Source organism: Notamacropus eugenii, chromosome 7, assembly GCF_028372415.1.
Source record: "Notamacropus eugenii isolate mMacEug1 chromosome 7, mMacEug1.pri_v2, whole genome shotgun sequence".
Classification (NCBI taxonomy): domain Eukaryota; kingdom Metazoa; phylum Chordata; class Mammalia; order Diprotodontia; family Macropodidae; genus Notamacropus; species Notamacropus eugenii.
The window spans coordinates 33,038,761-33,063,966 of NC_092878.1; the positions used below are offsets into that span (position 1 = coordinate 33,038,761).

General features: G+C 40.6%; 1 protein-coding gene across 10 annotated transcripts in view; it reads left to right on the forward strand.

The window, feature by feature from the left end:
- The window catches only part of LOC140513765 (TP53-binding protein 1-like), a 130,786-nt gene that overhangs the window by 91,517 nt on the left and 14,063 nt on the right, over positions 1–25,206 (forward strand). For 7 of the 10 annotated variants that reach the window (XR_011970310.1, XR_011970309.1, XR_011970308.1 and 4 more), the window contains 5 exons: positions 5,074–5,584; positions 11,676–11,828; positions 20,237–20,535; positions 21,513–21,662; positions 21,945–22,375. Coding sequence is in view for 6 of the 10 variants with exons in the window: in XM_072623698.1 (XP_072479799.1) it covers positions 5,074–5,584; positions 11,676–11,828; positions 20,237–20,535; positions 21,513–21,662; positions 21,945–22,375 (1,544 nt within the window). In the remaining 4 variants the exon portion in view is untranslated. Of the gene's footprint in view, positions 1–5,073; positions 5,585–11,675; positions 11,829–20,236; positions 20,536–21,512; positions 21,663–21,944; positions 22,376–24,626; positions 24,807–25,206 lie in introns of all 10 variants that reach the window. The other 3 variants (XR_011970311.1, XM_072623699.1, XM_072623701.1) reach the window with 3 other exon arrangements.

Genomic DNA, 25,206 nt, shown 5'->3' on the forward strand with positions numbered 1-25,206 from the left:
GTTTTACTGTCATGATGAGGTTGGAAACTATATTGTAAGCCATTAAGAATGAGAGGACATGAAGTAGAGGCACCTATTGGCTATGATCTTTTCAAGGAGTTTAGCCTTAAAGGGCAGAAATTATAGGATGATATTTATCAAGGATGAAAAGATCAAGTGAGGATTTTTTTCAGGATGAGGGGAGACCTGGCATGTTTTTAGACAGTAGGAAAGGAGCCAGTAGACTGAGAAAGGATGCAACCTGTTAAAAGAGATGATACAGAATAGGATCGCTTGAGTGAGTAGATGGTGTTAGTCATGGTAAGGAGTAAAGCCACTTCTTCACGTGAGATAGCAGCGAAGGGGGAGATAGTGGTAGAAAACATCTGAGTGATAGGAGATGAGGATGAGGGATTGGTGTGAACTCCAGTTTTTTCTGGAAAATATGAGGCAAATTTCTCAATTAGGGGTGCAGGGAAAGGGGAAGCCATGGGAGATCTGAGGAAGGTTGAAAAGATTTGGAAGAGCTGTGAAGAGTGAGATAGTGTATTGATAAGAAAGTTAAAGAATAATTTGCATAACAGCAGTCAGGGCCCAGCTGAGGTTGTGTAACATAAATTTTTAGTGTACTCAACCAAAATGATTGCACGTGTGATTTTCTACACATTTGTTCAGCAGTACACGTGTAGAAGCAAAGGGGGCAGATGACGGGAGTTATCTAAGATCATGACCTTGTGTGTTAAGTATGAGTGTGAGAAATTGAGGATGACTTGAGAGGATGGTGGTGTTGACAGCAATAGGCAGGCATGAGAGACTAGACACCGCACAGATGTTCGCAGTAGAAGAATGTTAGGAAGTCATGAACTTATGTTTAAGGATAGAAGAACACGAGGAAGAATATTCTTTAGGACGAGAATCTAATACTTAATGAGCAGAAAATCTTTTCTCATATATATTGATATCTTCATTAGCTTTCATAGTTTCTTTAAGTCAACTTTAAGAATTCCTAAACACCGAGATTTAGGTGAGTATGTCTATGTGGCTAAACCGTGAGGCTGTTAAAGAGCTTACTTATTTTTGATAATTCCAGTATTAATTTACTTGGAGAATCCTACGTGAATTCGTTGATTTTTATGGGCTTTAGTTTCCCAGTCGATAAGATCAGAATATTACGAAGGTTAATGTATTAATGAACCTGTTATAACATCTCCGAGCAAGTGTCACGAAAACAATAGACGTGGCATCTTGTTTGAACCGTCATTTGGCGCTCCCGCTGTCTTTACTGCCTTTTTTTCCTCCGATATTAAAGCCCTGAAACCTGAATGCAGCAATGCAGGTGAGATACCATTAGAGTTACAGGAAGAGTTCTAGCTTCAGTCTGTGAATCTCTATGCAGTGCCTTTGTTAAAAAACAAAAACAAAACACTGTATAAATTAGGCACTCAATTGTAATGTTCATTTAGGGCACATGCATCTTGTGGCTTCAGTATTTTGTACTAAGATGCAAAAAATTCTTTTGGTGTTAGAGAAATTGATAGTTGAATGGGGCTGAGTGTCCCAAAGGTATTTTATCCAAGTTATACAGATATCTAAAGACAATGTCATTTTTCAAATCCCACCTAAATATAGCACAGAATTAGAGCGATACTGGTTATGTTAGATAATGATTTGTCTACACCTCTGATCTGATGGCTCACTAGAATCATTGTTGAATATGACAGTTATCATTTGAATTGATGGCCTGAGGGTTCAGGATGCCAGCAGGACAGTCCATGTGAATTCTTCCATCTCATCTCAGCAAATTAATGGGAAAGGTTATTATATATAAAAAGACACACTCTGCCATACATAGGAGCAATTCTCCAAAATAACTAAGTCCTGGAACAGATAACTTCAGACTCTGAAGTCCATTGTTGGAATAGTGCATCTTGGATCTTAGTCAAAATACGACTAATGTATTAGCAAAAACCTACATTTGACATTAACTAGGAAACTTTTTATTTTATTTTTAATCATTACTGCCTCCATTTGTACAGTTTAGGTATTACACTTGGTGTTTAGTCGTTGGTTGATGTTCACTTGTTTTTAAATATCGTATTGTCCAGGTGTACCTAATGTCTGATTTCTGGTTTTTCATTTACCTTTTCAAGTCTCCTTCGCTGCTGCCAGAAATAATTAAGACTGATGTCCCCATTTACTTATGCCATTTAGCGAAGCCAAGAATATAATTTGTTTGCATAATTGTGGATCTCCATTCACTACCTCTCAAAAAACAAACATAAATGTCTTTCATACTGTCGGGAGATGAGTTGAATAGTCATGGGTCGTTGAAGTAAATAGATGTAGAGGACGAAAACAAGAAAACAAACCAATAGTAATATAACGTGGATTCGGATCTCTGTGCAGTTCCTTAATGATGGTTCTTGTACCATGTACCCAAACTTCCCAGAGGGAATAGTACAGCAGTGTGAATCCCACTTAATAAGTATCTGTGAAGAAAATGGGTGACTGAACCACTGAAGAAGAGTTCTCTTCATGGCATTTTATCTCATGAATGCAACTATTGAAACAGTTAGGTCACTTTTCTCACTTATTATTTACACTATTTCTATTTCACGTCAAACCAGCAGGTATTTCCTGAGTGTTGTGTGCGAGGTCCTGTACCAGCTACTGTGAAGAGTAAAAAGAAATGTGAAACGTAGGCCTTGTATTCAAGGAGCTGAGCTTGATTAGGTGCTTACAATCTAGCTTTACTTGAAAATAGGGAAGATCAGGTGGCGTGTTCCACTGTAATGACAAGCAGACGTCCAAAGGACTGTACTCCTTGGCCTCTACCATCTTAACAAACATGTTTAGCTTTAAGATATGCTAATTTCTTTTTCATGTTTTATTAATATCAAATAGTATTAAGGAAATGTTGAAACTTGGTTTTCTCATTAGGATTTTGGTTATTATTGATTCCTGATCATTATTTGCTGAAATGAAGCAGATAAAGTTCATAGTTAGTGTATTTGAGATTGTGAATATATACCCAAAATGCAATTTCCTGCAGTCCTAGTTACTTTTAACTCCAAAACACTTTGACCTAGAACATCCCAGATAATTAAAACAGAAAGCGAATTTTGTTATTTTGTTAAATATATGCAGTTAATTTCATAGCTTTCTTCATTATTTCAAGAAAATGAGAATTTCTTTCTGTTGTTCAGCTCCTGTTTTAACAAAGAACTTTTAGGAACGTTTTGGTTTTTAAGTATTTGTTTTGAAAGCCCCCATGCTAATAGTACCTAATCTAGATGTTTACGTTAATAGCTAAACCATGGGCTTCTTATATAGAACCCTGAAAGTTTTTACATTTACCTGACTGTAAGTAATGTGCTCATTATCCAGGTATCCATCAGCTGTCTAGTTTCCAGTTTAACAGGTGTTCCCATACAGTTGGAGATTTGATTGATCCTGATAGTGAGCAGAGGTCTCTTTGTTCTCTAGTGCAGTATTACACATGTATGCAGGGATAGTGCTTTACATTCTGCTATCTTTACTATATGTTTCTTTTTAATACCCTCTACACTTTTGTACCAGTCATAGATCCCAGTTTTATATCAGCTGCGCTTGTCATTTTGACCTTGATCTGTTATGGTCTGTTATGATAACTCCACCATGGACAAGGAATATTTTATTGAAAGTTTAAATGTTCCGTGAGTGATAAAAAACAGCATCTTTGTAGCTTTTGAAGAGCCAAGTTATTCAAAAGTGGTTGCCACAGCTACCACCATCCCCATATACATAGTTCTTTAAGGTTTGCCAAACTCTTTATGTATTATCTCATTTAACCCTCACGACAATCCCATGATGTAGGTTCTGTAGAGAGGTTAGGTGACCTGTTTACAGGTCACACATCTGGTAAATGTCTGAAGCAGGATTCGAACTTGGGTCCTCCTGACTCCCATGTCCAACACTACGTCCATTGCACCGCCTCCCTAGACTTAACTACAATTTCTCTGTATCTCAACTTACTCTGTATATATCTTGAATGTACATAGCTGTTTTGCATGTTTTCTCCTGTCAAGATGTGAATGCCTTGCGGACAGGGACTGTTCTTGCCTTTGCTGTGTTCTCAGAGCTTGACTTAGTGGCTGGCACATGTTAGGCACCTAGTATCAATGCTTCTCAATTTGACCACTGTAGCTGAGAGAGCTGGTAACTTAACTGCAACTTATACCTTTTAAATTGGGCTCCTTTCCCAAAAACAAACATCAGATTTTTTGTTAGTAATGCAAAAAATAGAAGAATTAGTAACTGATAAATACTGCTGATTAACTCATAAATATTCTAGTGGATCTATGTTCTTATCAGTGTATTTTATTCAGCCACACAGATGGCAGCCCATCTGTGGTTGCTTTTTCTTCATGACCTTGATCCATGTCATCCCATTCTTCACGATGTCATCTAATAAAAGAAAAACCCCAAATATCTTGATTGGCGTATGAAGTATGAGCCCATAGCAAACTTGATAGAAGTCCATTTAGACTCAGCAAAGTATGAGGAACATTACTTTGTGCATAAAAATCGTGCTTTGACTTATCTTCTTTTTAAAAGTAAATTCTTACATTGTTGTTGACTGATAAGAAATTAACTTTTTCCGTTTTCTTGTTTTTCTTTTGCTAATAGTTTTGAGAGTTTGTCTATAAAAATGGAAAAACATTTTGCAAAAATAGTGTTGTCATGTTGAAGTAATTGTGAATTCATCATTCTTATTTCACAGGAACAGCTAGTTAAGATCACGATATAAAACTCCATAAACACAATGACCAGTAACAACAGTCATAATGTCACTCTGCATTTCACATGGTAGAAGTAGTCTGGGCACTCACATTTTCTTATTTGGTGGAAAGACTGGAACTCGGGTTTGCGGAATCTGTTTTATGTATTTGAATCTCACCTGGTGAATGGGAATGGTGTGTGCTTCAGCTGTTAAGGGAACACCACAGGAATGGAAGGGGGGTATGGAGCACTCGTAAGGAGGCTTGTCTTTTGGATTTGATTCAGACAAACCAGTTCACTTGTGACACGATCTCTCCGTGTGGTTGGTTTCAGGGGGGATTTGTTCAATTTCCCACGCACTCAAGAAGTGGAAGATGAAAAAATGGAGGATGAACCTAGCCCCTGGCCATGCCAACAACAGCCCATCAAGCACACTGCTCATGTTGAGGCCCCTGTTCCCTCAGCCGCACAACAACAGACTGTTACACAAGTGCCATCCAGTCCAAAAGGAGACACTGTGGAGATGGATGTGGTGGAAGAATCCCAAACCAGTCGGGATCAACACGGTAAAGTCTTGTGTGCAAGCCCAGGAACACGAGAGGAAAGCACTTGTCCCAGCACAAGTGACAAAGAAGTACAGACAACAGAACATTCCCTTTGGGCTCCAACTGTTGTTTCAGTAGCAACACAAACCTCGAAAGGAGCGTGTGAACAAGTAGAGGTGGGGACCAGCACGGCTGACCAGAACCTTGGGAGACAAGATGCTAAGGTACAGACTGAGAGGAGGAATGCTGAGAAACCTGCAAATGTCTCAGGAGATGATACCGACTCTTTGCATAGCCAGGTAAGAACAGGCCTGGGCCTTCCCTGGGATCTTCTCAACTGTGTGATCTACTGGTTAATAATCATGTATTAGTCAATGGAGAAGATGAGACTTTGACAGTACAGGGCTATGTTTCTTACTGAGCACCAGGGAGTCTCTCAAGAATGGAGATGGAGGTGGAGTGGGAGATATTAGAGCTATAACTAATCTGTAATGTTACAGGGAAAACGGAGTAGTATTTGAGTTTAAGTAGATCTCCTTTCTCTTGAAAGAGAGGGTTAGGTGAACAGTCTGCACTTTATTTCATATCATATATGAAATATTTCATAATTCATACTGTGGCCCTTGATACCTTCCTGTCCCTTCCTCACCTATCAGGACTTAGTCTAGTTCCTAGGAGTCCTCTTTATGGAGTGTGAGAGAGGACGGAAAGTTGGTGGGAAGGGGTTGGAGGAGGAGCACAATAAGGATAAGAAGAGAAGTTAGGAAGTGAAGATTTGTAGTGGGTGGGAAGGTATCAGGGGCTGATGGTCGGGGCGGAGGAAGAAATTCAAGAATGTAATGAATGGCATGCTAAAAATTGGGTGGTTTTAAGGAGAGAGAAGGTGATATGTTAGATTCACAAGTCAGAAAATAAATGTTCAGGATTTCTTTAGGTGGCTGTGGGATCCTTGGGAGGAAAACAGATGGAAACTGATCTAGGTTCACCTCGGTAAAGAAGTTATGGCCCTCTTCACTTTGGATCTGTTTTGGAAAGGCTTCTTTCTAATCATAAATCCCTCATCAGGTGCTTTCCAGGGTCTCCTGTGTGGAGCTCATTTCATTTACTGATGCCTCTTAAGGAGTAAAGTCCTGTCAGTCGTCATAAGAAAACTTTAGTGCTTGAAATGCCTGCATAAAGAGGCGATGTTCTGAAGCAGCGTATTAGCACTAAGAGGATGGTAGTTTCAACCCACTTTAAGTCCATCAGTCCAGGCACAGGAGATGTTACATATCAGCCTCCTGTTTCCCTGTTTTCATCTTTAAGGTGTTAGTTGAATCTTACAGCTTAATAATTTGGGTCCGTTTTTTGAGCTTTGGCTGTATGTGGGCATGGTGGTTAGAGAGCCTGCCTTGGAGTCAGGAAGAGCTGGGTTCAGTCCCCGTCTGTGACACATTCTAGCTTAGTGACCTTGGGATAAGTCTCTTAGATTCTAAGGATCCTTAGAAACCCTCTAAAGCTGTAAATCAAAAAAGATTTGTTGGTCTGTATGAGTGGAGGGAATTTGTACACTGCATGTTCCCTATATAAATGAACTAATTGGTTGAGATCAAAAAAATTTAATTACTGCTTCTCTTTTCTCACCTAAAATATATTCTAGACTCATGGTTTCATTGGCATAGGGAACTTTCAGTGAATATACCAATTCCAGTGGGCAGCTGTTCTGCAGCTTGTAGGCATAGAGTGTTGCTTGGAGGCCATGGGAAGTTAGTTAAGTGACTTAGGTGTCAGAGGCAGCACTCGAACACAGGCCTTCCTGACTTGGGGCCAGCTTTCTGTGTGCTCTGCCATGCTGTCCCTTTCCTCACGAACATGCAGAGCAGTCACCTGAAAGTCTGGAGATCTGACTTCTGGTCTCAGCTTTGCCCCTGACTCATGTCCTTTTCCTCTTTTGATGCCTTCTCTGTGCTGATAAAGCCAAGGAAGGCTGTGCATTGTGGGTAAGACTGAAGTCTGTTTTAGTGGAAGCTCATTTGCTCCTGTAGTCCTCAGGGTTTGGATTGTGCCCCTGGAACTAAGGTTCTCTGCATTTAAAGAGTGTCTTCTTTGACACTGCCCTCATCCTCCCCATTTATGAGTGAAAAACCAAGCTGCTCCCTCTCGGGCAGGTCTTTTTCCGAGAGCTGTTCATGAGAAAGCAACGTTAGTGTTTTTGTCCTTTCCTCTTTCATCTCTGACTCGTCTGTTTTTATGCGGCTGTCACTTGGCTTCTCCTGAGTGGGACAAAGTGAAGACTTCTCATCTAGAGTGGATCAGCCCCTAGGCCTGAGTTTCTAAACTTCAGACACTTGCCACTCATCTCCCCTTGTCTGCTTAACCCATTTCCTTGTCACATTGTACAATCAGAACCCCTTGCAGAACAAAGGAAATGTTGGTTCAGTTTCTTTTTCGATTCTTTGCATCGGGAATTTCTGAGAATATGCCACTTGCTCAAAACATTAACCAATAGAGTTAAAGGTTAAGTTGGGGGGAGTTTTGTGGTTTTTAGCTTTACAATCCTGTATCTGCTCTTGTAAGACACCTCCCTGCTCCAGGAAACTGGTGAAGGGACCGCCTGCTTCTTGCAAGAACCACGTAAAGGACTTTGTGTTCATACTTGGAGATGCCTCTGAGTAGTCAGTTTGAGTAGGGGTCTTGCCATCCCACACGGTTTTTTTCTTGTAAGTAGCACAAGTGTTTGATTATAAAAGATGTTTATCATCAGTGATTACGAAATTCAGGTTTGATATGATTTCAAGTTAAAATTTGTCCTGAAGGAATAATAAGCAGCATCTGAAAATGGTCTTCCTCTCAGGATTGTTACCTGGCATTTATGATTGTAAAAGGTATGAAGATGGGTATGTGTTAGGCGTAATATCACTTCAGTACAATTGGGGTTTTAAAAAGGATGGGATAGAAATTTGATAAGTAAGCGATGAAAATACTGATGTCCACAACGTAATGGTAGAGTTAGCTTCTTTGCTTAAAGCTCGAAGGGGATTCTAGTACAGGAAGTTATAGATGTGAAGGAACCAGACAGTCTGAGTCATGGGATTGAGAGATCTGAGGAGAGAGAAAAACCACTTACATTGCTTTAGTAAATATCTCAGTCGAATTTAAGGTGACTTTATCTAATCAGGGTAAGAAGACTGTGCCCACATGGTAGATTTATTGAAGGGATGTGGAAATGCATTCAGCTGAATGATAATGGTGCATTTAAAGTTTCAAGTCAACTTAAATAGTTTAAATTTTTAAGTAAATCTAAATGTAGTTATATTAGAAGTTGTTTTGTTAACTAAAATTGGTTTATGCTATGGAGCAAGCATATTTACAGAAGTATGTGAAAGGAAGCTTATGGCTAAATGTGAAAAGACCTTGGTTTGAGGTCTTGTCATTGTTGCCACTCACGTTCATGAGGGTTTTGTGATAAACTGTAAGTTGTTCTCAACAGAAGAAAATATTTATTGTATGACTTTTGCATGATTTTTGAAAGACCTACCTCCCAAATTTGTATTTGTAAGCTAATCTGTTATAGGAACTTCAGATTTTGGGGGGGGGGGGGTGGTGGAAGATAAGGGACAAAGATAATGGAGACTAGGAATTTTAAGGCAAAATAAAACCTCTTGGCGCCCCCCGCCCTCCCCCCCTTTTTTCTCCTTTTAAAATCCAGTCATTACAGAAGGACTTCTTAAGAATCTAATCTGAACTGGAGGTGCTCAGAGAAGAGATGTTAACTTTCCATTGTAAAAGGAGAGGAGTTGGCCCCAGCCCCACCCAGGGCCCCTAAGATCTGAAGAGTCTAAAATGATCGCCCAAGCGGCGTGGCTCTTCACTTCTTAAAGGTGTAATCTCCATATAAAATGTAAGCTGCGTATGGAGTCCTGAACCTGGAATTTATTTAGGCGATAATGTCTAGTAATTGATTTTTAGGACAAATTTAAGATTTAAGATGTGAGTCCCGGTAAAATTAGTTCAGATCTTGCTTCAGATGTTTGGTGCCTGTGTGAATACAAGCCGGTCCCTTAACCTTGTTTATGTAGAATGGGGATGATCATAGGAGCTGCCTCCTACAGTGGCTGTGAAGATCAGATGAGATAATGTGAGATAATAACTGCCAGCTGTTGTCAATATAATCTCTTACCTAGTACCTATTTATGAGTAATAATATATTTAAATTTCAGTGTTTGTGTTGGAATCTGTCTTAGATTTCTTAGAGACCCGTTTTCATGTGATAGCTTTTTATTAACATATTTTCCCCACTTCAGGTATGAAATGTAGAAAATATGAATTTATTTCATCCCACATATTTTCCTCATGGCAAGTAAGTTCATTTTCAGCAGTAGCAGCAAAAGAATATATTATGAATGCTTGTTCAGAGTAGCTGAAGAGATATGTGTAATCCTTTTAACTTTAAAGCAGTGCTAGCCAGGGTGAACCGTTCTGAACAAGCATTTGCTCAGTCAGCAAGCATTGATATGCCTTCGCTATGTCAGGCAGGCACCGTACTAGGAGCTAGAAATACTGGGACAAAGACGGTCTGTGCTCACAAGTAGCTTGCATTCTAATGGAGAACATAACTTGTACGTAAATAGGTTATTGCAAAAGAAATACAAGGTAACCTTGGTCGGGAAAGTGCTATTAGCTGGAGGGACTGGGATAAGATTCATGCAAAAAGTGGTGCTTGAGCTTAGTTTTGTATGGATACCATGAATTCTAAGAAGTGGAGGGGTGAGAGGTGGGCAGAACAGTCAGTGCAAAGACATGGGAGTCGGAAATCCAGTGTCAAGTTTGAGGAGCAGAGAGAAGGCCAGTTTAACTGTACTTTAAAGCATGTGGAGGGGAGTGATATGTAATACAGAAAGCTAAGCTGGGACCAGGTTGCAGAGAGCCTTAAATGCCAAACAGAAGAGTTTCTATTTGGTCCTGGAGATTATAGGAAGCTGTTGGAGTTTATTGAGGTGTATGCTGGCTGTCAGAGGGAGAGATGGTAACAGGATTGGAACTGCGCTTTATGAAAAAATCATGTTGACAGCTCTGTGGAGGATGTCTGAGAATGGAGCAAGGTAGGGAGGCCAGTCAGGAGACTGATGGAAGAGTCCTAGTGAGGGATGATGAGGGTTTAAGTAAGCTGTGCAAGTGGGAAGGATGGGATAATAAACATGAGATGTTGTAGAGGAAATGACTATTAGTATGAAATAATGTGATGTTTATATTGAAGATTAATTTATTTGTTTGAATTCTTTAGTTTTTGTAGCTCCTTATAAAATAGGAGTTTTGCCAAATGTACATCAGAGGTTGCAACTTACAAGCTATTAGGATTCGTCCTTGAAAGAAGCTTTAATGTGGGAAATATCAAGGGTTTACAGCTGGAAAGAAAGCTCAGAGGTCATCTAGTCCCCTTACACGTAAGGAAACTGAAGCTAACAGATAAAATGCCTTAAAATATACCTAGTGTTGTCAGACCTAGGTTATTTGACTTCAAAGTTGACTCTTTTTACAGCTCTACCAAGACCTTATTTCCCATCACAGAATTCATATTAGAAAGACACCTTATAAAGTCCTTCTGCCTAAGTATAAGACTCATTCCACACTGGAGATTTCATATGGGAGACAAACTAAATGAATGGTGACAATTGAGGGGAAGGTTTTTTTCTCTAGAACCAACACTTCATGTGTCAGCAGTTCATAGTAGAATGAGAAAAATTAAATAAAAAGAAATAAACATTTTTTTAATAAAAATAACATGACATTAGTACGTAGAAGACTGGCATTGGAGTCAGGTAAGCCTGGGTTAGAGTTGCCTCTGACACGTACCAGCCATGCGACCTCAAACAAGTCCTTTTATCTCTCCGTGCCTCAGACAACTCTCTGAGAATATAAATGGCAAGGTACAACTGTGCATGTGAGTGTGGGAGGATTGGGTACCAGGAATTCTCTACATTGATAAAAGCACAGAATTGGATGGAAAAAAAATTGTATGTTTTATATTGTAGTATGAGCCAAGTTTCACTTGGTGTTTTCACATGTTTAGCCTTCATAAAGGCACAAGGTTTTATTTGAATTAATAAATTATTTTTCTTTATGATAGAGCTATAAACAGGATTCTCATTTGTTCAAAATTTGTTTGTAGACATCAACCCAGGTTTTAGGCGTAATACATTCACGGCATGTCTGTTAAGTAGATTATGTACTGAATGTTTCAACACTGCAAGAAATCTTGTATCCGTTTCCAGCTGTAATTAATTCACGTAGTTTTACTGCATTCTGATTTCATGAAACCCATCAATTGTGTCATTTTGAATTGGTTGGGTTATAGTTCTATCCATTTGTATTAGTGTGTAAATTATCTGTTCTACTGTTTAAACATTATAGGGAGAAGAAGAATTTGACTTGCCTCAGCCCCCACCTGGCCAGGTCTTGCGTCGTCACATGAGAACTATACGTGAAGTGCGCACACTCATTACACGTGTTATCACTGATGTATATTATGTAGATGGCACAGAAGTGGATCGAAAGGTGACTGAGGTAATAATATACTAGATTTAAGTGACAAATTTCACTCAACAGAATGGTACCTTGGGTTTCTTGTGACCATTCTATCTTTTCCCTATGTCCCCATTATCCAGCTGTTGATGCTTTGTTTTCTGTATGTTTTATATCAGAAAGTAAAAGGGTGAAGTAGCTCCGAGACCTCCGCACGAGCTAAAAGTTAATGATTCCAATTTGTAATCCTCTCCAGTCCTGATTCTGCTGTGTGGCCCTGAACTTGTCCCTTAACCACTCAGTGACCTTTTCTTTTAATGTAGAGATTTAGAAATGACTATCAAACTTTCTCAGGTGTGCAGTATTAATGAGGAGCAGCATACTAAAAATACAGTTTAAAATTTTTATATAACGTTTAAAAACCTTAGTATAGGATCATTGGATCTAAAGTTGGAATGAATCTCAAGAGATCATCCAATCCACCTCCGTACTTTTGTGGACGGCAAAATGGGCCTGGTGGTGGGCAGTGCTTTTAGGTCGCACAGGTACTAAGTCTGAAATAAAACAGGATTGGAATCTCATTTCTTTGACTCTAGATCCACTATCACACTATAATTCATATGCAGGTTGTTATACGGTTTTACAAGGCATCTGTTGTAATCACCCAGTCAGTCAGAGAATCACAGATTTAGATAGAGATGGACGGAACCTTAGAGGCCATCAAGTCCAATGCCCTGATTGTACAGATGAGGAAACAGAGCCTGAGAAGAGGTTAAGTGATTTGTTCAGGGTCACATAGCCTTTATATAAGGTAGAATTTGAACACAGGTCCTCCTGACGGAGGCCAATACTCTTTTCACCACTCTAGGCTGCCTCTTTTCTTCCAGCTTTGGAATGTTGGCAATAGATTGCTTGTGAAATTCTGAAAGTTCATGTTTTTGGAAGCTGACGTAGACTCATCTTCAGGGTTGGTGTAATGTCTAAGTTTTTAATGATCACGTTGCCACTTGTTGCTCTGGTTAAAGTTGTGTACTTACCTCAGAGCTCGGGCTGAAATTGGACATGGTGAAGGAATCGCATATTAGAACCTCTGCTGGTGAGTCTGATTCAGAACTGGAGAAACAGGGCAGGAAAAGTTATTCCTTTTGTATCTAGAGACTCAGCATAGTTTTCAGGTTTTTTGGCTATCTTAAGAATCTGTTAAGAGGTCCATTATTGAGCCTTTGAAAGAACTAATGCTTTTATGCTCAACTTTTACACGCAGTATGGTGAAATATCATATTAAGGCCTCAAATATATATGTTTGTCTCATAATGACAATAGCTCCCATAGATTTCATTAAGATTTATAAAGCACTTTGTTCATAACAGCTTTGTTAGGTAGTAGTGGAAACATTCTTATCCACACTGTAGAGATCCATTAGCTGAGGCACAGAAGGGGCCAATCCCTTGTCCGCATGTACACACAGCGGATTTTAAGGCCAAGATCTATGTTGTTGGACTGCGTGTTGCTGTTTCTGCTGTTTGGATGTTCATTACCCATATTAGCAATTTGGGGTGATCTTTCCTATGGCAGCTGATCGTTTACATTTCTTCTTCTGAAAAGTATTTGTTCATTTTATTGGGAATGCCTTTTGGTCTTATATATTTGAGTCAGTTCAGTGTGTATTTTGGATTCTTTTTTGGACTGATCCTGTGATTTCAACAGTATGAGAAACTGCCTCTGCAGCTTGACTCGTCTGGGGTCATCCGGCCAATCCGCCTCACAGCGGGGACTGGAACCTCGGTCTTCGGAGCCCAGCTCTGCCCAGCATGCCATGTGTTCTCTCTGTCTATTGATATCAGACTTGTCAGGAATATTTAATGCAAACCCACATTTGGTTAAGAGTGTGCTCTCCCCTGCCCCTCCTTTCATCCTCCAAGCCACAGTTGTGAAAGAGATCTTCTGTTTTCTAAATGGTTATATGTGGTTTTTTATGTAGGCTGTGGATGTGAGACACTGGTATCATCTGAATTTCTACTTCCTTCCCATTTTTCCATCAGTTTCTGATGTTATTTGCCCAGTTACTGAGTTATTTACCCACTAGTTTGATTTCCTGGCTTTACGGACTGCTAGGCTGCTGTACTTACTTATTTCTGTGTCTGATTGGTATCACTTACCTACCTTTCTCTTTTGAATCAGGACCAAGACAGTTTTCAGGTTTACTTATTTAGAACATAGTTTGTTCTGTGGTGATGCCTGTGTCCTCTTAATTCTTACACTTCCCTGTTATTTTCCACAAGGTTTCAGACCTTTTGTTCTCTTGAGCGATCGTTATTATTTTGTCCAGTTCCATAAAGTACACTGCAGTCTGAGTGATGTCCCAGCCCCGTGGGTGCAGGGCTCTGCTTCCATCTTCTTGAACCTTCCCCACATAGATCTAACAGGACACTTGTGCTGCCTATTGTTGGGACCTCTTCTCAGGTTTTATGCCAGTCGCCTGTCCACCTCTAAGTTACTTTCTTCAGGGATAGGGAGGGAACCCTCACTCTCTGTTTGAAGATTTTCTCTGCCAGTTAAAATTCTCAACCCATGTGCCTGTATCTGTGAGAGCTGTGCTGAGACAGTCTACCACTTCATCTAAGGCATTCACTTGGGTGCTTTTTCAGAAAAAAATAATAGTTCTATATCCAACATTGGATGATTTTCTATTATCATGTTAGTCTTGCTTCAGGAATGAAGAAACCCACATCCTCTTCTAGACTATGGTCACTTCAGATGATTCATTCCTTCTCCCCATACCTGCCCCAGAAAACATGTATATTGGAGTCTCAGGAAGGGCCCGTAGGGTAAGATGTAAGTAACATTGAACTTGGAGTCAAAAGACCTGGGTTTGCGTTCCAGCTCCAATACTCACCAGTTGTGTTATCTTGTACAAGTCATCTCTTAGCTCTAAGCCTCATTTCCTCATCTGTAAAATGGAAATATTAATCCTTGTACATCTTAAGAGTAGAAGTAGAAGCCCTTATAGTAACATTTCCTTACTAGATAATAGATAAAGAAGGTTGTCATAGGTAAGAAAACAACAGGAATTATTGAAGACCTTTTTGACTCACCTTAGAGGCCATTGAAGACTTGTGTCATATGAGCAGCCAAAGGACACACTCTTCTATCATTTTAATTCCCCTTAGTGATCACAGAGTAAACTTGTCCCTGTTGTCTTGCCTTAAACAAGGAAACTTAGAGGTCCCTTCATCTTTTAGATAGGGAAACTGAGGTACAGTGAGATTGGTTACATGACTTGCCAAGGACACAGGTAATAAGTGGCAGAGCTGAGGTTCCATTTCAGATGTTCTGTCCAATGCAGCAGGATTTCTTCAACTTCCCCTAGTGGGCATTTGGAGGAGTGTGCATCCTCTTGGAGAATGAAGCTACCTTATGCAGTTTTTTAAATAGGGATCTGTTACTGCCAGTGCTCACCACTGTTGGAAACTAATGTGAGGAGCTGCCGCATATTCTCTGTAAAGTCACACACCAGAAAATTCTTATTTAAGGTATTGGTGTACTGTTGCTGCTGTTAGTCATTTACCAGATAAATGAAGCTGTTGAGATCCTTGTTGTTTGTCCTTCATTCCCAAAGAGGATCATGACATGAGGAGGTGAGATCATGACTTGGATTTAAGTGAATCAGGGCTATGCAAAGTCACCAGCCCCACTCTTTTCCTCTGGAGCCAGGGACTCAACTGGCCAGTTCCAGTTGAACAATGCAGCTTCCTTCCTTCTTTCCTTCCTTCTCTCCCTCTTTCCTTCATCCACATAGGGAATCATACGCTTACTGGTGGGTGCTCTGCCCAAAGGAATATAAATTTTGATCGATGGAACCTGATCTGTAGCCTGGTGTTTTTGCTTAAATGTCCTGGTCCAGGGCTCCTCAGAGCAGATTGTCACTGATACATATGTATTTTGATGAATAATATTGTTAATGGTTGCACTAATTAAAATAATACCCTGTTTCATATTCTTTGAATTATTCTTATAGTCAGTAATTATTTTAACGTTTTATCTTTTGGCTTGAAAACTGTATTTCTAACATCCAGTAATACTTAGAGTATTGCTGCTGCTTATAGCAATAAACCGACTAGTTTAAAGATGATCGTCTCCATTTTACACACGAGGAGGGTTAGATTCAAGGGTGAGTCCACGGGGGTGGGGCTCAAGCTTAGGTCTTCTGATTCCAAGTTCAGTGTTGTTTGCCATATGCAAGTTTTTTGCAACTTCTAGCTATATTTTACCTAGCAAGATTTGAGGTATGGATTGCAGGACAGCAAAATAAAGGATTTTGCATTTCACAAAACAAAACTTGTACTGTGTGTATTTTTTTAATATACCTTTTTCAGCAGAGGATGTTTAACATTTTTCTCATGTTGAAAGGGTGTTTATCGTTACTTTTATATTGTCTGGTACTTGTTTTGTTCTGTTTACGTGAAGGGAGAGAATCAGGGGGTGATGGAAGGAGCCCTGAGGCGCGGCTAGACCCTGGCTCTGCCGCCAGCTCCCTCTGCCGACCTGGGGAGGTCATTTCACGTCTCTGGGCCTCATTTGTAAAGTGAGAGGATTAAATTAGTCTTTTTTATTTGATAGTAATAAGGGTCAAGATTTTTCCCCACATCTTTGATACCTTCACTTAAATATACACCCTGTGAATTGATTTCTCCACACCTTAGAATCTCCTTGACTCTTGCACGTGACTGTGTCTTCTGTGTGCACTTGGTCTATTTCAGGTGCGTGTCCATCTTTGTCCTCTTTAGTTCCATCCGTGTCTTCCCTATGAGCATGTTTGGGATTGTGATACTAAGGAGTTAAGTCTAAGACTCTGCTGCTTTGATGATAGAAAGTTTGGTATAAAAATCCTTGCAGATTGTTTTTCATTTTTTTCTTCTGCTTGTTTTCTTCCATTTTCAACCTTAGACATGATTGGAATGACTTTTGACTGTTTCTGCTTTATGATGTGAAACTACTTGTAATCATCCATAATCCTTTTGATAAGATTTTACAATGAGTTTATGATTTAGATTAGAGTTGCCTTTGGTTGTGCCCTCCCTTTCTCTTTCATTCGTTTTCATTTGCGATCTCTCTCTCTCTCTCTCTCTCTCTCTCTCTCTCTCTCTCTCTCTCTCTCTCTCTCTCTCTCTGTCTCTCTCTCCTAGGCAGTAAAGTGAGTGAAGTGTTCCCTGACTAAGGGACTTTCTGGCATCTTTTGTTCTCGTAGCAATTAGTTTACATTAATTAAACTTCTTTATAAAATAATAGTCATGATAGTTGGAGGTGAGGGGCATAGAAAGGCACTAGTAACTGGAGAGAATCATGAAAAGCCTTGTGTAAGAATTAGTGCTTGAGCCAAACTTTGAAGGAATCTAGGGACACCTAGGAAGTGGAAGGACAGAGGTGTTGTGTGTTCTGGTCAGAGGTAAATAGATGTCATACGGAATGTCACATATGGGAATAGTAAGGTCAGTTTGGCTGACCCACTGAATATATAAAGGGGGGATAACACATAAAAAACCTGAAAAACTAGGTTGGTGCCAAGTTTAAAGGGATTTAAGTGCTTAAGAGAAGAGTTTACATTTTGTCCTAAAGACAAAAGGGAAACAGGAGCTTGTAGACAAGGAACTGTAACCAAAAATCACCAAACTGTACATTCCCTTCCACCATTTGATATTACTAATGATTCGACTGCTAGCCATTTGCTCAAATTCTTGTATGGGTTTAATGAAATATTATCACCCATAAGAAATTACCAATGTGAAGACTTCAGAGAAACTTGGGGTGATTTGAATGAACTGAATCAAAATAAAATGAGCAGAAGTAGGAGAGTGGGTATCACAGTAGCTCCAACAACACCCAGGAGGGCAGCTTGGAGTGCCTGAAGGATTCTGATCAATGCAGAGATTGATCATGACTTCAGAAGACTAATGGTGAGTGTGCCTCATGCTGCTTGTAGAGGAGGGATGAACTAGAGGTGAAGGATCAGGGGTGGCTAGTGTGATGGCTAGGTTTCCTTGGTTGTACTTATTTGTTCCAACGAGGGGCTTTGGAACACTTACTTTGAGAAGTGGGAGAAGGTGTGAGATACGGGGAGAAACATCAGAGCGATACACAGAAAGAAACAAGTTCAGAAGTGGACAGAAACAAACAGCAGTTTTGTTATTATCTTGTTAAAATCTCTCTTATTTGATTTTTAAAAAAAGTCCTTTTTTAAGTTCTTCCAAGAACTCTTTTTTTGGGACCATTTGACGTTTCTCATTAAAATAGGAGTGGCTTTTTTAGCTCCATTATCTTCTTCTCAATAGTAACCCAGATCTTCTCTATCCCCATTGTAATCATCTGTGCTTGAGTTCTTTCTCCTTTCTTTACTTATTTCATTCATTTATTGATTGTTTTATTTTGTTGTTAGCCGCTGTCAGTGCAATCACGTTCTAGTCCCAAGGTACAGGGAATGCTGCCCCAAGCCTCGGATCTTTCCTACTGTTACATGGGACCCACCCTAGAGCTCTTCTCTCCACTCCTAAGCCACACATGATTTTGCTCCCTCTGGTTCCTCGGGTGGCTGTAAACTATAGCTGTCATTTCTGCCCTGGAACTGAAGCCAGGTATTCTGCTGTCCTGCAAGTGCCCACAGCCAACAGGGTCCCTGCCCCTTGCTACTGCAGTCACTAGGTGTGTGCTAGCTCCTCCTCCTTGCAGCCAGTCTGGGACACATCTGGTCAGCACAGCTGTGCTTGGTGTCCCTTGGCAGTAGTAGGTCCTTTAAGGTCCTATTCAGCTTTCAGACACCCCCACCCCACGCCAGAACAGGTCTTAAGATGAAAGTTTCTAAAACTGGGGCTACTTCTTAGCCCAGCTGCGCCCAGGACTTGTTTGTGAATTTCTGTGTAGTTGGCCTGGAGATGTGCGCTTTACTTAGGTGGGACCTCTGCTCCTGGAGGTTGGGTCTTTCCAGGGGTCTTCTCAAATTGTCTTAGGAGATCGCACAAACAGAGCCAATGCAACCAGGATTAGAAGGGAAGCAGAAAACTGGGAAAGAATTTTTACAACTAGTGTCTCTGATAAAGGCCTTATTTCTAAAATATACAGAGAACTGAGTCTAATTATAAGAACATATCATTCCCCAATAGATAAATGGTCAAAAGATATGAACAGGCAGTTTTCAGAGGAAGAAATTAAAGCTATTTATAGTCGTATGAAAAAGTGCTCTAAGTCACTATTGATCAGAGAGATGCAAATCCAAACAGCTCTGAGACACAACATCACACCTATCAGATTGGCTAACATGACAAAACAGGAAGATGATAAATGTTGGAGAAAATGTGGGAGAGTTGGAATAGTAATTCATTGTTGGTGGAGCTGTGAGCTGATCCAACCATTCTGGAGAGCAATTTGGAACTATGCCCAAAGGGCTACACAAACGTGTATACCTTTGATCCAGCAATACCGCTAATAGGTCTATATCCCAAAGAGATCACAAAAAAGGGAAAATGTACAAAAATATTTATAGCACTTCTTTTTGTGGTGACCAGGAACTGGACCTTGGGGGGATGTCCATCAATTGGGCAATGGCTGAACAAGTTGTGGTAGATGAATGTAATGGAATACTACTGTGCTATAAGAAATAATGAATAGGAGGACTTCAGAAAAACCTGGAAAAACTTACAGGAACTGGTGCTGAGTGAGGGGAGCAGAACCAGGAGAACGTTGTGCACAGTAACAGCAACAATGTGTGATGACTGACCTTGACAGACTTGGCTCTTCTCAGCAATGCCAGGGACCTAAGACAACTCCCAAAGACTCGTGATGGAAAGTGCTGCCACATCCAGAGAAAGAGTGATGGAGTCTGAATGCAGATGGAAGCAGACTATTTGCTCTCTTTTGTTTTGTTTTTTTCTTTCTCATGGTTCCTCCCATTTATTCTAATTCTTCTATACAACATGCCTGTTGTGAAAACAGGTTTAATAGGAATGGATATGTAGAGCCCATGTCGTATTACAGAGAGAGAGGAAGGGAAGAAAGTGAAGAAAATTTAAAACTTACGGAAGTGAATGTAGAAAATTTAAAATTAATTTAAAAAATTTTTAAAAAGAAAATTAAAAAAAATTATCTTAGAAGAATAATTGCTTTACATCCCGTCTTTATTTCTGCTGCTATCAAGTGATCTTCTGTCCTTTTTTGTGGAGGAAATTTGGAGAGCCAAAAGTTTTCTGACCTATTTTGCCATCTTCCCAGAACCCTCTCTTTTTAAATCCTCTTCTTTTTAAAAAGAGTCCTTGTGATCTTAGACTAAAACCCAGTTTTATAATCTGAATCTTTTTTGCCATTTTTAAGTTTTGGTGTCACTCATTTTAACCTAATTTGTCAGTTGAAATGCACTGTCTTAATATCATTCCTCAACTTTGTTTTCTCCTTTTTCCTTCCAGGAGGCTGAGGAACCAGTGGTGGAGTGTCAAGAGTGTGAGACTGAAGTCTCTCCATCACAGACAGGCGGCTCCTCAGGAGACCTGGGGGACATCAGCTCTTTTTCCTCGAAGGCATCCAGCTTGAACCGGATGTCAAGTGGGGCAAGCAGTGGCCTCTCAGTTGCACAAAGCAGTAGCAGCTCAGGGAAGGGAGCTGGTCTTGGCAAAGGGAAAACAAGTGCAACAGAATCTGCAGATTTTGCCTTACCCAGCACACGTGGAGGCCCAGGAAAACTGAGGTGCAGATATTGTATCCAGAGGTAGGGACATGGGCTTAGTGTGGGATGAGGAGGCTGATGTAACTTATGGAAAGGGGAATGATGGGAATGGCAGAAAGAGAGTTCGGAAGATTTTCGCCAGCCCTCAGCACCCCCTTGCCCCAGACTAAATGAGTTCTCTTTTCCTCCCTTGCTTTTGGGTTGTTACAGTAGGTGTTGCTTCTTTAGGGTACTTTTAGCTGATCAGTTAAGATACTGCTGGAGGATCAGTGTGAGCCTGTCACTCTCATTCTGCTGGCAAAGTACCTTCCTTCATAGGCCAGAGACCCTGATGGGCTCCTAGTAGCAAATCATAGGAGGTATGTGAATATTAGGAATATGATGGACATGATGGGGGTGTGCTATTCCTGTGACTCTTTCCCTGCTTCTTAGGAACTGCCTTGGAAACCATAGAATCATAGAGATGTAGATGGAAGGGACCTTAAGAGTATAGAGTTCAAACCACTCATTTTTCAGATGAAGAAACTGAGGCCTGAGAAATTAGGTTCTTTACCCAAGTTCATACAGATAGTAAGTAGCAGAGCGAGAATTCAAACCCAGATTTTCTGATGCCAGATCCAGAGCTTTCCCACTGCACCATGCTGCCTTTCTCACTTCCAAAGTCTTTTGCTTTTATGAGAAGTAAAACAGGTTTGGGGTGATGACTTCACACGGGTTCTTTACTTTCTAATGCAGATTCTGTCGTGGACAGGAAGGCAAGACAAATAGAAGGAGGTTTGCTGAGTTTGAAGCTTGTGCTCAGAAGATTGATTAGGAGGCATTTAGCTTCATCATAGACAAGAATAAAGCTCACTGTTTTCCTCCTTTCTGTTTTTACTCCCTTCCATTTCATGATTGAGATGTGACTCATACGCTAGCTTATCACTGAATTAGGGGCTGGTACGTGTTGACCAGGCCTGCAGCCTGGCATGAGAATTCCCTAATAGGTGCCCTCCGACTAACTTGCCTTTGTTCTGCAGCGCTAGAAAAGGGGTCACTCAGATAGGGGCATCGGTGTGTGAGGAGGATGGCGATGCCGGCCTTGGCATCAGACAGGGAGGAAAGAGTCCCGTCACACCTCGCGGCAGAGGACGACGGGGCCGCCCTCCTTCTCGGACGACTGGCACCAGGTATTTGGGCAGTGTGAGATGTGCTTCGTTGGGTTTTTGTTCATTAAAATAGGAGGAGGAGAGAGTAGTGCATGGGGTGCCAGGAGAGAAGAGGGGATGGTGTAGGGACTGCCAGATGATGTGAGTAAAGGTGAGAGCAGCTGGAAGACCAGACTCATGACTTCAGAATCCGTGGCTGATCATTCCGCTCCTTCTCTGAGGCAGGGAAATGAGAAGTTAATGTGCATCCTCCTTAATTCATTCATCTCATTCTCACTTCCTCATTCTACATTTCCTTTTCAGAGAAACAGCTTTGCCTAGCCCTCTTGGTGTCGAGGATATCTCAACAAGTGTCTCGCCGGAGGATAAACCCTTCACTCGCATTGTACCCCGTATGCCAGATGCCAACAAACGAGCAGATGGCAGTACTGGAGGTTTATGCCGTAGCGACTCTCCAGAGATTCCTTTGCAGGTTGTTGCTGGCCCATCTGATGGCCTAGACTCCTCCTCTCCAGGAAACAGCTTTGTAGGGCTCCGCGTTGTAGCCAAGTGGTCCTCCAATGGCTATTTTTATTCTGGGAAAATAACACGAGATGTTGGAGCTGGGAAGTATAAGCTCCTTTTTGATGATGGCTATGAATGTGATGTGTTGGGCAAAGACATTCTCTTGTGTGACCCGATTCCGCTGGAGACAGAAGTGACAGCCCTTTCAGAGGATGAATATTTCAGTGCAGGTAATGCAAGGAGCAAAGTTTTTAATAGCTCAGTGTGTCCTTGGATACGTGGGGTGCTTTCATCAGTTACTGAAAAGTCCCCCCAACCTGACTATTCATTAGGGTCCGGTCAGAAATCATTCACCCAAAACTAGCCACTCTGATTGCTTCCTTTTTTATTTACTGTCTGTCTTGATAAAACCAGACAGATGACTGCAACTGAAATAAATCAGATAAGTAACTGTTCCTAGGAAGAAGTTGTACTGATGCCTGCGGGTGTTCACATGTATGCAAAAGTGCACATACCCAGTTTTGTCTGGTTTGAGGAACTGGCTTTCTGTCCTCACTCCTTCCCCTCCAGGGTACAAGTTTCTGAGGGGTAGCAGTGAGAATCTTTTCTGCTCTATGCCTTTCATTGTTTCCTCTTTCTGAATTAAACTGGTAGTAAGATATTGTTCATTTGTTACTTAGAAACAGTTTAACTTTCTCAGAGTTTTTCTTTTCCTTTAGATGATGAGGAAAAAATTATTTTGTTTCTGAGAACTCAGGCAATATTTTATGATTAGGAATCTTGAGTTTCTATTGCTTGCTCTTGTCAGTCTGGAGCAGGCTTGCTCATCTTATGGTTCTTGATGGCAGGGCAGTTTAGAAAGATGATGTCTAGTAAGAGTTCCATTTTTAAAAAAATTTTGTTCTGTGACTGAAAGAATTCTACCAAATATATGAAACAAAACAAACACCAAAAATTTGGTCTAAAATATGTTCCAGATATATGTACCAAATTCTGAAAACTTGGTTTTAGGTACGAAAATAGCTCTTGTAGGTCCGCGTTTAGCTCTTTGAACACCAAAGATATATTGTCTCCAGAATAAATCCTGGAGAAAATAATTTAATTCGATCCCTTTGAGCTCTCAGAATTATTTCTACAAGTCAGTACCAGTGGCTTGTTTTTTAAATTCTTTTGTTTCTTTTTTAAGTCTATGAAGTATTATGTAGCTCTTACTCTGGCTGATTAATTCTTGACTTGCTGGTGTTTCTTTTAAAACTTGGGATTTCTCTTGTTGAGTTCTGTAGTTTTGTGGAGCTCAGGAAGGATTGTAAAGAAATTTATGCTGACGAGCAGAACTCAGTCTTACTTTCTCTCTCTTGTTTCTGACATTTGTCTCAAGCCTGTGATACAGGATTCTGAAAGTCGGCTCCTTGGGTTTCAGAGGTTGGTTTTTCCAGCTCTATAGTGGAACACAGGCTGGTAGAAAAGAACAAAACGGGTTCTCCTGATCATGGGTTTGAGGATGAGGTGGTGTGAAGAATCCTTTGTTAGAAACCCTGTTCTCCAATTAACATCCCAACAACCAAGCACGATTGGCGTACGCTTACAGGCTTATTGACAAACCAAGGATTGTTATGAGGGTGTTGAGGATTTCACAGAGCTTGGTTGTGATAGAATCATGATTAGAACCCAGATCTCCCAGTTTCTGTTCATACTCACTCTTTATCCTAAGAAACTGGGTCAGAATTAGAGCAATGGTGTGTTTTTTCCCTTTTGTTCTGATTCTTCTTTCACAACGTGACTAATGCAGAAGTGTGTTTAACATGATTGTACATGTATAACCTGTATCAGATTGCTGGCTGTCTGGGAGAGAGAAAAATTTGCAACTCAAAATCTTACAAAAATGAGTCTTGAAAACTATCTTTACATGTAATTGGAAAAAGTACTGTTAAGAAAAAAAAAGAAAAGGAAAAAAAGAATTAAAACAACGAGACTAAGAGGAGAGTGAGAGAGGAGCAAGCAGGAAAGACACATTTCTGCTTCGTACCAGCTTGTCTCAGTTTCCCCTTTTCTTCAGGTACCCGCCCACTCCAAATCTGAATGTCAGGTATATACTTCCCAAAAAAAAACAAAATTAAAAAGGATTAATGAGTTACATCAGCTACTCTACAGCACATCGTAATTTCAAGAGAACTATTAGAGCCATCAAAAAGCCAGCAGTGTTTGGCTTGAGAAATAACTGGTGGCTCTTACCCCAGAACCCTCTTTCTGACGCCCTCGAACTTTCCTTCCCCCACCTCCAGTGCGGTAGTGGGATACACTTTGGCTGGTAATACACTAGCTGTGACAACTCGTGTGTAGTCATAGCCCAGCTTTCAAGTGTTCGAATCAGCTGGTTTAGGTTCACTGGGCAGAGCACAGAGTGGACACAAGTAATGGACTACGTGGGATGGCATCACTGACCACAGCTTTCCTTTATTTTCTTCCCACGCGTGGTAAAAGGACACAGAAAAGAATCTGGGGAATTATAATACAGTATTGAAAAAGAGGGCCAAAGGAAATGGTACAAGCGAATGGCAGTTATCTTATCTTTGGAACAAGGGAACAAACTGAGGGAGCAGTATGGGCTTGGTCCATATGAGCCAGTAACACCCCTCACCAAGGCCGCAGACATTAGCTTAGGTAAGATCGGTGTTCTCTGCAGCTAATCTCAGGAAGCCTTGTCAAGCCTGTATTAAAAGGCAGTCTTTTGGGTAGCTTGATTAACTTTGTTATTGTTGTATCCACTTGTGGCTGATTAGATGGAGATCAGGTGCATATTCCTGGGCCACTGTCTGTTCCTGTTCCCTTCCCGGAACCTTCTAGTAAATCGTTTTAATTAGATCTATGTTTACTTTGTCTGAGATCAGGACTGCTATCCTTGCTTTTTTTTACTTCAGCTGAAGCATAATACATTCTGCTCCAGCCTTTTACTTTTGCTCTGTGTGTGTCTCTCTGCTTATAAACAACATTGTAGGATTATAGTTTTTGATCCACTCTGCTGTCTTCTTCCGTTTTATGGGAGAGTTCATCCTATTCACAT